The sequence below is a fragment of the Podarcis vaucheri genome (genome assembly GCF_965113315.1).
Source record: "Podarcis vaucheri genome assembly, chromosome: 9".
In the NCBI taxonomy this organism is placed as follows: Eukaryota; Metazoa; Chordata; class Lepidosauria; order Squamata; family Lacertidae; genus Podarcis; species Podarcis vaucheri.
In genome coordinates, this window is record NC_138767.1 from 71,260,547 (window position 1) to 71,272,881 (window position 12,335).

Below are 12,335 nucleotides of genomic sequence, written 5' to 3' on the forward strand. Positions count from 1 at the left end.
ACTGTTGATATAGCAGAGTCCATTTGCACAACGGAATGATGAATAGTACGTGCCACATGCTTTAAGTTGCTTTATTTACAGTTCATTGTAGAGAAATTACAAACATGCATCTTGCCTCTGCGGGAGCAGAGAAGCAACCGTCCTTCTCGTCGGAATAACGAACACCGAGAGAAAACAGTGATAAACAGGAAGCCAGTGTACGTCACATCCAGCTTCCCATTCCCGTGGGAAAACCCAACAGTACTCTGACTGTGGAATGTAAACATTGTCTTGTGACAAGCACTTTGCTGCACAGTGAAGAGAGCAGAAACCAACATCCTCCCCCTTTCCGTGAACATCACTGGGCAGCGTGTTCGTACAATATCAGTACAAACCCAACTTCTGTACATAGGTACAGTGTTGATCCCTTGATACAATCTTGGACAATACATCAGCAGGAATTTCATTACCTGGCATATAGGACACCGTTACGAGTCCCTTCTGAATATGTTCCCTAGCATGTTGCACCTTCAATTGCAAGTGTTTCGTGCTTTGCTTACAACCTTCCGAATTCAGCAAAGCCAAACATGCTTTGTTGTCCTGGTAAACCTGGATTGGACATTTGACAGGAATTTTCATGTCTTTGCACAATTGTAACAACCATTCACAATCCTTAAGTGAATAAGACAGTGCATTTAGTTCAGCTTCACAAGTACTTAAGCTAATTGTTGTTTGCTTCTTGCATGACCAATCAAATAGACCCTGATTGTACATGTAGCAAACTCCAGACGTACTTTTCCTGTCTGTAGTGTCACTTCCAAAACTTGCATCTGCAAAGATCTCAAGACCACCAGACTTCTGATTGTTAAATCTCAGTCTGTAATGCATAGTGCCTTTCAAATAGCGTGCTATGCGTTTTAAAGCTTTCCAATCCTTAACAGTAGGATTGTTGACTTGTCTGCTTAGCAAATTACAGCTAACAGCAATGTCAGGTCTTGAACATCTGGCAATGAAGTTTAGCTTGCCTAGCACACTTCTGTACAGTGTAGTGTCAGAAAATGCTTCTTCAGTGTCTTCTACCTGATAACCTGTTGTCATGGGTGTGTCTACAGGGTTAGCATCCATCAGGTTTAGTTTGCTTAACACATCAGCAATTTTCCGTGACTGGTGTACTAGAATGTTACCACTTTGATCTCTCTCTATTTCCAGAGATAGGTAGTTGTTTACCTCACCAAGATCTTTCATGTCAAAGTGCTCTTTCAGTTGAGCTAGGGTATTATTGTACATTGTGACATCTTTCCAAAAGAATAAAATATCATCAACATAAAACAAACAATACAGCTTCTTTTGCCCCTCCTCTTTGACAAATACACATGGATCAGCTTTCCCTTGTTGAAAACCTAGAGAAAACAATGCTTCAGTGAGTTTTGTGTGCCAACACCGTGCACTTTGTTTGAGACCATAAAGGGACTTCTTTAGAGCACAAACAAATCCCTGTTTTACCTGTACGCCATCAGGTGGAAGCATATATAGTGATTCACCTAGAGATCCATACAAAAACGCTGTATTCACATCGTGGTGACTAATGTGTAGATTCTCCTCTGCAGCTAGCTTGAGCATAAGCCTAATGCTCTCATATCTCACCGTGGGTGAGTAGGTCTCGTGATAGTCTTCACCTGGTACCTGTGCAAAACCTCTGGCTACCAATCTGGCTTTGTGTCTGACTATCTTGCCATTTTGATCAGTCTTCGCTTTGAAGACCCATTTGCTTCCAAGCAGTTTCATTCCTGGAACTACTGGAACTAGCTCCCAAGTTTTGTTCTTTTCTAAGGAATCAAGCTCAGCCTTCATGGCATTTAACCATGGCTCAGCTTCCTTAGAATCCAAATCCTGGATTTCTTGGAAACTTGAAGGTTCAAATACCTTCTTGGAGCTTTTAACAGCTGCTACTGCTGTCTTAGCAAATTCATCAGCAAATCTCTTTGGAGGTCTGCCTTTTGTGGCTCTTTGTGACCTGCGAATTAGCCTTTGGTCTTCAACACTCTCCTCTTCCTTCTTTGGAGAAAATTGACCTATTGTGAACAATGGTTCTTCCAATTCCTGATCAGAGCTTTCAGAGGGTCGCATAGAGGCTTTCGCACTCTTGAAATCCTCTGACTTATCTGATTCAGTTTCAGACTCCGAATCAGAACCTTCATCAGTGGGTGTGGGTTGTTGTTGCTTATCCTCAGTCTCATCACTGTCATCAGGATAACATTGGAAAATTCCCACATTCTCCCCCCACTTGGCATTGTACTCAACACTTCTTGTGAGCCTAATTGTCTTGGAGTCAGTCATCATTATTCTGTAAGAACCTTTCTGATAACCTAGAAAGATACCATGCAATCCACGCTTGCCTAATTTGGAGCTTTGTGGTGAATGAATCCACATGTCTGAACCAAATATTCTCATGTGTTTGATGTATGGTTTCTTGCCAAACATCTTCTCATAGGGGGTACAACCAATCGCTGAAGATAACCTGCGATTGTAACTGTAAAGGAAACATGAGAGAGCTTCGGCCCAATAACTCTCTGGAAGATTGGCATCATGCAGCAAGGTTTTTAAGCCTTGAAGCAATGTTTGATTTGCCCTTTCGCATAGCCCATTCTGCCATGGCGAGCGAGGACTGGACAAATCGTGTTGAATTCCTTTCTCAGTCAGAAAAGCTTCAAACTGCTGAGAAGTGAATTCTCCCCCGCGATCTGTGAAAAGAATTTTTATCTTCTTACCATGCACATTTTCCAACCAAGCACAGAATTCCTTGAACCTTGGAAAAGCCTCTGATTTCTGCTTGAGATTGTAAACATAAATATACCTGGAAAATGCATCAATGAGAACCATGAAGAACCTATTGCCACCCAAAGAGGGCGATAGTGGACCAACTAAATCAGCATGAACAATCTGGTATGGTTCTGTAGCTTGCCTACTAGACACCTTACCTTTCGCAGCCATTTTCACCTTGTTTGCTGCGCATGCCTTGCACTTCATGTGGTACCTGCAGGGTTTAATAGTCATACCTTCAACCAAGGTAGGCATTTTAGAAACTGCCTCAAAATGCAAATGACCAAATTTTCGATGAAAATCATGAATACATCCTGCATGCAAACTTTTGTTAGAACCTGCAATGCAACAAGTATCATTCTGCACAACATCATCATAATACAAAACAAACAAACGATCAACACATTCAGCATGCAATACATAATCGTCTTTCTTTGTGATGGTGCATTTCTTGTTCTTGAAGGAAACATCAATGTTCCGTTCATTCAGCTGCATCACACTGAGAAGATTGTGTGTGGCATCTGGAACGTAAAGTACATCATGTATCTCTAAGTCCAAACTGTGAAGAACAACAGTTCCGTAGCCTTGACTGGGGATCGTGTGGTCATCCGCCTGGTGAATCGCACCTTCCTGCGGTGTAAAAGACACGAACAGTCTCTTGTCGTTGCACATGTGGTGTGTAGCTGCTGAATCAACAACGAAGAAAGATCTAGACGTCTTCTGGACCTTTGCAACCTTTGGAGTGAAGCGTGAGACCATTGCCTTGTGCTGCGTTGTCCTGGAGACCGGACCTTTGCCTTTGCTTTGGCCTTTTCCACGCGATGAACTTCCGCTGCGCTGCTCTGTCTTGGCCCTGGGATATTTGCATTCCCTCTGCATATGGCCTAGACGTCCACACGAGTAGCATTTCACTGCCTTCAAAGCTTTGGCGCCCTCTGGTGGTTCCACTGCACTCTGGGATGACGTCTGTGAAGACTCCCCCTTTCCCATGCAGCTAGCACCCCGGCGATCTGCTTCATTCTGGATCACGGCAGTAACATAGGCTACTGTGAGCTGAGCAGTTGGTTGAACAGCAATCTGAGTGGCAACGGACTCCCAACTTGGTCCCAAAGAATGTAGTATCATGAAGGAATACATAGCCTCTGGAAAGTTGAGTCCTCTCTGTTGCAACTCATGTCTTAGATTCTGCATCTCCATCAGGTGTTTACGCACATCTCCACCTTCAGCAAGAGCCATATCATGCAGCTTGGCATAATAGTACATTGAGGAACCAGCTTCTGTCCTCAAGTGAGCCTGTCTTAAAGTGTCCCAAATTTCTCTGGCTGTGGTCTTTCCACGCAACAGACAGAGCTCTTCTGGGGATACTATCAACGTAAGCGTTCCCCGTGCTTTGGAATCCTTAGCATTCCAATCAGCTGTAATTGGAGCTGGGGGGTTGTCTGTAATAACATTAAACAGACCTTCTTTCCGCAGAATTGCCTCTGCATACTGCACCCACTCTGTGTAGTTATTCTTATTGAGCTTAGGAATCCCAAAAGCATCAACCAGCTTTGCGTTTGCCATTTTTGCTGCTTAAAACGAGCTGCGTCACAGTCCTGCAGCTTTAGCCAAAAGCACTTTTAAAAGTACTTTCGTTTTCCCAGCCATCCAAGCCTGTGAGCTTGTGCCTTTTGGAGCCTTTGCCTGTTACGCGGCAAAACGGCTTTAAAAGTTCAAAGTCCAGCCATAAAGCATAAACAAGGAGCTGGCAGGCTGCTCCGGGAGCATGAGCACATACCTTCATCAATCAAACTTGACGCGCAGAGCAGATAACGCCGATCCGTTCCTCTGTTCCTCTGCCGGCATTCCTCAGTTTGATTTACGTCTTTCTGGGCCCGGAACCAAAATGTTGATATAGCAGAGTCCATTTGCACAACGGAATGATGAATAGTACGTGCCACATGCTTTAAGTTGCTTTATTTACAGTTCATTGTAGAGAAATTACAAACATGCATCTTGCCTCTGCGGGAGCAGAGAAGCAACCGTCCTTCTCGTCGGAATAACGAACACCGAGAGAAAACAGTGATAAACAGGAAGCCAGTGTACGTCACATCCAGCTTCCCATTCCCGTGGGAAAACCCAACAGTACTCTGACTGTGGAATGTAAACATTGTCTTGTGACAAGCACTTTGCTGCACAGTGAAGAGAGCAGAAACCAACAACCACCACTACTGCTCATGGGCATAATATATTGGCCTACTATGCTGTAAGGATTATGGAAAATGTGGGGAAAGTGGTATATAAATACTAAAAAAAAGATATTGTTTATATTTACTCCATGTATTGTAACCTGTAAATATCACACAGCAAACTACAGGCTGGTGGCTTGTAGTCTTTGGTGGGTTGAAACTTGCATAGTAACTGACCAAAGGCTTTTTGAACATGGTAGTCAGAGGGGCATCATCCAGCCACAAAGCTGATCAACAGCTACACATGAGAATGTTGGATAAAATCAGCAAAATGTGTTCTAGTTTTCAAAACAACTGCAGGAGAAGGAAAATGCTGAGAAAGCAAAGCAATTCTATTCGTGAAGGAACAATCTGAAAGGAAATGCATTTTTTAATAGAGTATTCCAGCAGTGTGAAGTGAAATTCTTTAGAATCCATACTGTGAAACAAATTGCTGGGATGCCCTCCTTTGCTACTGACTTCTGTCATTTCAGAGCAAACTGGATACATCATTTAAGACTTTCCTTTTCAGTCCCCCCCCTCAAAAAAAGGGTAGAATCACCTGTATATATTAGTTAATTCAAAATTTCATAGCTTTAAGACTTACAAGATACTATAGGTATCAGAAACCAGAAGAGACACAGAGGATATAGTCACAGAAAGGCACAGTGTGTGGAAACGTGTGTCTTTTAGCACATAATATATCATTGGAGTTAAGACCAAAATTATGTAGGACATTGTCAGACTCATGTCTTTAACTGTGCAGGTCTGCTTCTGATCAGGTGAAAGTGACTTCAAGTGAAAAAAAGGAGTAAGGTAAAGGTAAAGGGACCCCTGACCGCTAAGTCCAGTCGTGGCCGACTCTGGGGTTGTGCCGCTCATCTCGCTTTATTAGCCGAGAAAGCCAGCATACAGCTTCTGGGTCATGTGGCCAGCATGACTAAGCCGCTTCCGGTGAACCAGAGCAGTGCACGGAAACGCCGTTTACCTTCCCGCTGGAGCGGTACCTATTTATCTACTTGCACTTTGACGTGCTTTCGAACTGCTAGGTTGGCAGGAGCAGGGATCGAATAATGGGAGCTCACCCCATTGTGGGGATTCGACCCGCCGACCTTCTGATTGGCAAGTCCTAGGCTCTGTGGTTTAACTCACAGCGCCACCCGCGTCCCCCCCAAGGAGTACATGGGTTTAAATTCATACTTCATTCTCCTGTCTTCTCCCTTGAAGACTGTTCCCCAAAGTAATTTTGCCACGCCAGGGTTTTCCAGAGAGAAATCAGCGTAACGTGTCTGTTTTCTTTATGTTTTCTGCCATGTTCAATTGTAACGTTTTTGTTGTTTTTAATTACAAACATTTATTTTCAGATTTTGTGGTTCATCAGATTTTACCCTACCAGTCAGTTTCAGTGGACACATACCACTCAAACAATGACGTGTATGTCGCCATTGCCCAGCCCAGCATGGAAAATTGCATGGTGCTAGAATGGGATCACATTGAGAAGAACTTCAGGAGTTATGACAACATTACTGGTAAAAATGAACACACAATTCTTATTTGTTATATTACTTAATTGATTATTAGTGTGTTTTGAATAGGTCTTTTTAAAAAAAGTATCCGTGTATCAGGAAAAAAATGCGTATTGAAAAGAATATCTCTTGCTGATCTCTGCTGAATTTAGGTTGGATCCACTGAAAAATAAAAAATAGTTTAGTCTAGTTCACTAAAACAATGGTTATCATCATGATGGATAGAATATGAGTTCATATATTGCAGAATCCTCAGAGGGTCACAAGATGCCACAATCTAGTTTGACCAAGAAATGGAATGCAAAGCACAGCTATGCCGCAATAAGTAGACTTGATTCTTCAGTATGGAGTAGAATAACACTATGGGCCGAAGTAGATGAAATATTAGAGATCAAATCTCTTTTAATTCTTAAAAAAACAAAAAGCAACTCTCAACATCAGAGGTGGGGTGTGTGTGTTAAATTCAAACCTTGGAACTTAGATAGGGGGTATTAACCTTCTTGCCATACTTTTCCTCAATATAGGGGGCAGGGCTTCCAGACTGTCACTATTTTGGGGTGGGATTAAATTATAAACTGGCAAATTCAGGGTATGCAATTCTACAGTGGTGCCTCGCAAGACGAAAAGAATCCATTCTGTGATTCTCTTCATCTAGCGGTTTATTCGTCTTGCGAAGCAAGCCCATTGATGGATTAGCGGATTAGCGCTATTAGCGGCTTTTAGTGGCTTTTAGCGGCTTATCGGCTTATCGGATCAGCTGATAAGCGGCTTAGCGGCTTAGAAAAGGGGGGAGGGGAAAAAACCCGCAGGAACTCGCAAGACATTTTCGTCTTGCAAAGCAAGCCCATAGGAAATTCGTTTTGAGAAGCACCTCCAAAACGGAAAACTCTTTCGTCTAGCGAGTTTTCCGTCTTGCGAGGCATTCGTCCTGCGGGGCACCACTGTAGTTGATTGGCGTTTTTACGCAGGGAGTCAGGCGTGGTCAGGAACTCTGGCAGAAAGCAGGACAGGGTGCCGGCAGGAACAGGTAACCAACGATGTTGCTCCCGCAACCTGGGACTGGGGCTGGCTGGCTTTTATCTGCCCCGAGGCATAGGGCGGCCCCGGTCCACAGGTGACTCGCCTCTCCTGGCCTGGAGGCGAGCACTCCTCCTGCGAGAACTTAGTTCCCTCCGCCTTTCTGCCCTGAGCTTCTGCAGCTCAGGAGAGGCTGGAGGGTTACTGGACCCAGAGGCAACCTCACCTTCGCCTGACGGGGCTGGGAGAGGAGCACCTGCAGGCAATAGGTCCTCCATCCCCTCAGGAGCCAGAGCAGATTCAGCTGGTGTCTGCTCCTGAGGATCCGGCACAGGTGAGAACCCTTCAGGTTCAAGCCCCAGCCCCGGCTCAGCTGGTTCTGGAGTCAGGGAATCCTGTGCAGGCTGGGATCCCTCAGGTTCAGCCTCTGAATCAGATTCCCAGGCCATCACAGGATCATCTAGTCGAACCATCTGCAATGCAGGAATATGTAGTTGTCCTATACGGGGACTGAACCTGCAACCTTGGCATTATCAGCACCACGTTCTAACCAACTGAGCTATCCAGGCTGATGCGCTTGAGAAGAATGAATCACAAGCCTTTGTAATGAAAGATGCTCCATTGCATTTATTTACAGTGGTACCCCGCAAGACGAACGCCTCGCAAGACGGAAAACCCGCTAGACGAAAGGGTTTTCCGTTTTGGAGGCGCTTCGCAAAACGAATTTCCCTATGGGCTTGCTTCGCAAGACGAAAGCCCATAGGGAAATCTCCGGGGACCTCTTTTAAATGCTAGCGGTGGGGAGCAAAGCCTTCCCCCCCCCGGCCTTCAGAAGAGGTCCAGGAAGGCTGGCGGGGGCCTAAAGGTTTTGCTCCCCAGCGCCAGCATTTTAAAAGCAGTCCGGGATAGCAGGGAAGCGCTTCCCGCTATCCCGGACGGCTTTTGAAGGCAGGAGAGGCATGCTGGCAAGTCTCCGCCAGCAGCGGCAGCGCTGCCGCTGCTGGCGGAGCGCTCCGCGAAGCCTGGGCGCGCTAATGTGAGCGCGCGCAGGCTTCGGGATGCGGGCAAGTCTCCGCCAGCAGCGGCAGCGCTGCCGCTGCTGGCGGAGCGCTCCGCGAAGCCTGGGCGCGCTAATGTGAGCGCGCGCAGGCTTCGGCATGCGGGCAAGTCTCCGCCAGCAGCGGCAGCGCTGCCGCTGCTGGCGGAGCGCTCCGCGAAGCCTGGGCGCGCTAATGTGAGCGCGCGCAGGCTTCGGGATGCGGGCAAGTCTCCGCCAGCAGCGGCAGCGCTGCCGCTGCTGGCGGAGCGCTCCGCGAAGCCTGGGCGCGCTAATGTGAGCACGCGCAGGCTTCGGGATGCGGGCAGAGGTCCGCGAAGCCTTGGCCGGACAGCTTTTGAAGGCAGGCGGGGGGAGCAAAGACTTTCGCCCCCGCCAGCCTTCAGAAGAGGTCCAGGACCTCTTCTGAAGGCTGGCGGGGGGCAAAAGTCTTTGTCCCCCCTGCCTGCCTTCCCAGGGGCTTTTAAATCGCCCCGGACAGCGGAGAAGTCCTCCGCTGTCCCGGGGCGATTTTAAAATGCCGCCCGCCAGCATTTTAAGATCGCCCCGGACAGCGGAGAAGCCCTCCGCTCTCCCGGGGTTTTTTAAAATGCTGGGGGTGGGAAGAAAAGCCCTTGTCCCCCCCCCCAGCCTTCAGAAGAGGTCGGGGGACAGACTGTCCCCGGACCTGGTCTGAAGTCGGTTTCCCTAGGAACGCATTAATTGATTTTCAATGCATTCCTATGGGAAACCGTGCATCGCAAGACGAAAAAACCGCAAGACGAAGAGAATTGCGGAACGAATTAATTTCGTCTTGCGAGACACCACTGTATTGACTTCTCTCACTTCAGAGGATTCTATCAATTTGGCAAGCAGGAATCCACAATGGCCAACTCAAAATGTTAGTCAATCACTTCCTGCCCCTTTCTTCCTCCCATTTCCACCTTAAGACATGATGATGTTTTCTTCAAATCTTCTCCTTCCCTTCCCATTCTATTCTCCCTCTTTACACATGACAGCTCAAAACAAGCACTGCTCCATGTTACTAGTTGCTAGATAATAAATGACAGTATGATGCTTATTGAACTGCATTAGGTCTGATTATGATAAACAGGCCCGTTAGCATGCAAGAAACTGTTCCAATTCACTGTCATTCCCCATGCTCCTGGGGACACCTCTGCCAAAAAATCTAGACTCTGAACTAAAGTAGGGAGGTCTGAACTGATCTATCCTTTTACGTCTTAACTAGACTTTAGGGCAGAGATGGGGGAAATTGTAACTCATGAGCAACCTTCTGGGAGCCTTATGCCAGTAGAGAGTGGGACCAGAGACAAAAGTAGATGGAGCAATGGGTGTGTACAGTACAGCAGGCAACACAAATGTCATGGGTTTACACACACACACACACACACACACACACACACACACACACGCGGGCGCACACACACACACCCTCTTTTCATCCTCTATCCAAGGAAGCAATAAGTATTATTGCTGTTTAAGGACAGATTTCAGCCAAGCCAAATACTCAAAGATGGCTATAGTAAGGGGTGTAGCTTAGGGCTGTATAGAGAGATTTGAGGGCTGCATTCAGCTCCCCATCCCTGCTTTAGGGGACTTTTGGGACACATCCCTCAGAAGGGTGGGGTAAGCATGGACCAATGGTACCAAATAGTATGGGAAACAGCCCTACTAGAAAAATTAACCAATAAACTGAAACTGACACGGGGACAAACAGAAGAAGACACCTTCACCCCAATATGGCTCTCCTTTATCACATACACAGCCCAACAAGACAATGACAATAACCCACCAACAGCATGCAAATCAATATGGCTAACCTGATCCAAAACACCCACCCACCCCACTCACACACGAAAACAAAGATCACCACAGCCAATCACAAACAAACAACCACACCCTAGGCCAACCCCAACCTCTCTCGCCACCAAAGGAACACAAGCAATGCTGACACCAAACCCTACGTACATTAAGCAAAATAGAAACATCACCACCCGACCCCACCCCCACCCAACTTCCCTCCCTCCACCCCGTTTTTTTCTTCTCCCCCTAATGTCTCAACAAATGAAACGGATTTGTAAAAATGTTACATGGAAAAAATACAAGGCATTACACTTACTTCTGTAAAACAAGAAAATATTTAATAAAATAAATAAATAAAAATAAATACATCACAGAAGGGGTGTAGCCCAAGACCACCTCTAGTACATCATACGTACATCAGAAGGGATGGTCTAAAACAAAATCCTGAGTCTGTTGTTTATCTCCTGTCTGCCAGGTTACCATCCTGGCCACTCTTTTGTTATGATAACTACCGGTACTCAATTCCTGAATCCAGGCCACAGGCTCACCCTATTCCAGGGGTCAGCAAGGCTTATCGGGCATGCCAGATCACTCCCACAGAGATCCTCCATGGGCTGGGCCAGCACAGCACAATGCCACAAATCACATCTGCGCATGTCTGCAGCGCTGCGAATTGCTTTTGCGCATGCCCAGACGCCGGAAAGCGCACATGCGCAGAAGCAATTTCTAGAGCCACAGAAGAGAGTCCCTGTGCTGCGCTAAGTCAAACTACTCTTAGCCTCTAACCAAGCATGCTACATCACTATGCACAAATGCAACCAAGATGTCCCAATTAAAAGGGACACCTTTTCCAGATGAGACCCCCTCCCCTAGCTTGACCCCACCTCTAGCTTTGAAAGAGAAGGCACAATGAGCACAAGGCACTTCAGACAACCCACCCTGTAATAGAAGGAGACCCTTTTCTCACCAGGTTCCTGTATCCTGAACCAAAACTCACCCTCATGGAAAAACTCTGGTTCTAGACAGCGCAGCACCAGAAGAGGCAAGATGGAGAAAACTTCTCCCCTGCCAAAGGTTCTCACTGAGATGTATTAGATGCTCTAGCTCACACTCACAGTGGTTTTGCTCCCAGAAGATCTGTGGTCTGAGCCTGACAAAGAGGTTTTTAAGAGGTTGACATTGCAATCCTATGAATGTCTACTCAGAAGTAAAACCTGTTGAGTTCATGGAACTTATTCACAGGTAAGTGTCCAGGATTGCAGCCAAGGAATTGTTCAGCACTGCCTGTTTGGTGATTCTCAGCTCATATTTTCGCTGACCTTTCACTTGAAACTATCGCACTTGAAAACAACCAATGCAAAACATCATGTTTGTTGTTTGTTCAAGTTAGTCAATTTATGGTGTTTAGATGAAATTTTAAAAAAATGTTGGGTGTTGTAGAAAGATGATGTTCCCCTTAGCAAGGACAGGAAGTAGGTTGCTGTATGGATAGGACATTTTTAGGTCAAATCAAGTCTATTTCAGCATGGCTGATTCTTTCAAAGAAAGGGCTTTCTTGTTGATCAGCAGCAAACACCCAAGGTTGTTATGGCTGAAAGGCTACTATGCTGATTTTTAAATCTGTAAATGTAGCAGTCCTTTCATTCAGTAGCTCTGCACCAGTCATGAATGCTCTTATGCTCTCCAAGATGTGTTTCCAAGACTGCTTTGGTGGATGCCTCCAGTCACAACATTTACTGGAAGGACCAGTACAGTTATTTAAATGAGCTAACAACAGGAGGGATCCATAAATATGACTGGCAGAGTTGACTCCAGTATTCCTTGTTTGGGACTTCATGAATCACGTGGGTTGGGATATAGCCTGGTAAACTATCATCGATTGGGTATGCTCAGGCTACGGCTCCCTGTACAGCAGATGGGAAACTT

At 46.1% G+C, this 12,335-nt stretch overlaps 1 protein-coding gene and 1 long non-coding RNA gene across 2 annotated transcripts in view; both read left to right on the top strand.

The window, feature by feature from the left end:
- The window catches only part of LOC309540558, a 161,687-nt gene that overhangs the window by 138,856 nt on the left and 10,496 nt on the right, over positions 1–12,335 (top strand). The window lies entirely within an intron of this gene.
- The window catches only part of LGI2 (leucine rich repeat LGI family member 2), a 33,909-nt gene that overhangs the window by 18,516 nt on the left and 3,058 nt on the right, over positions 1–12,335 (top strand). The window contains exon 7 of the mRNA XM_082237407.1: positions 6,371–6,535. Coding sequence (XP_082093533.1) covers positions 6,371–6,535 — 165 coding nt within the window. The remainder of the gene's footprint in view (positions 1–6,370; positions 6,536–12,335) is intronic.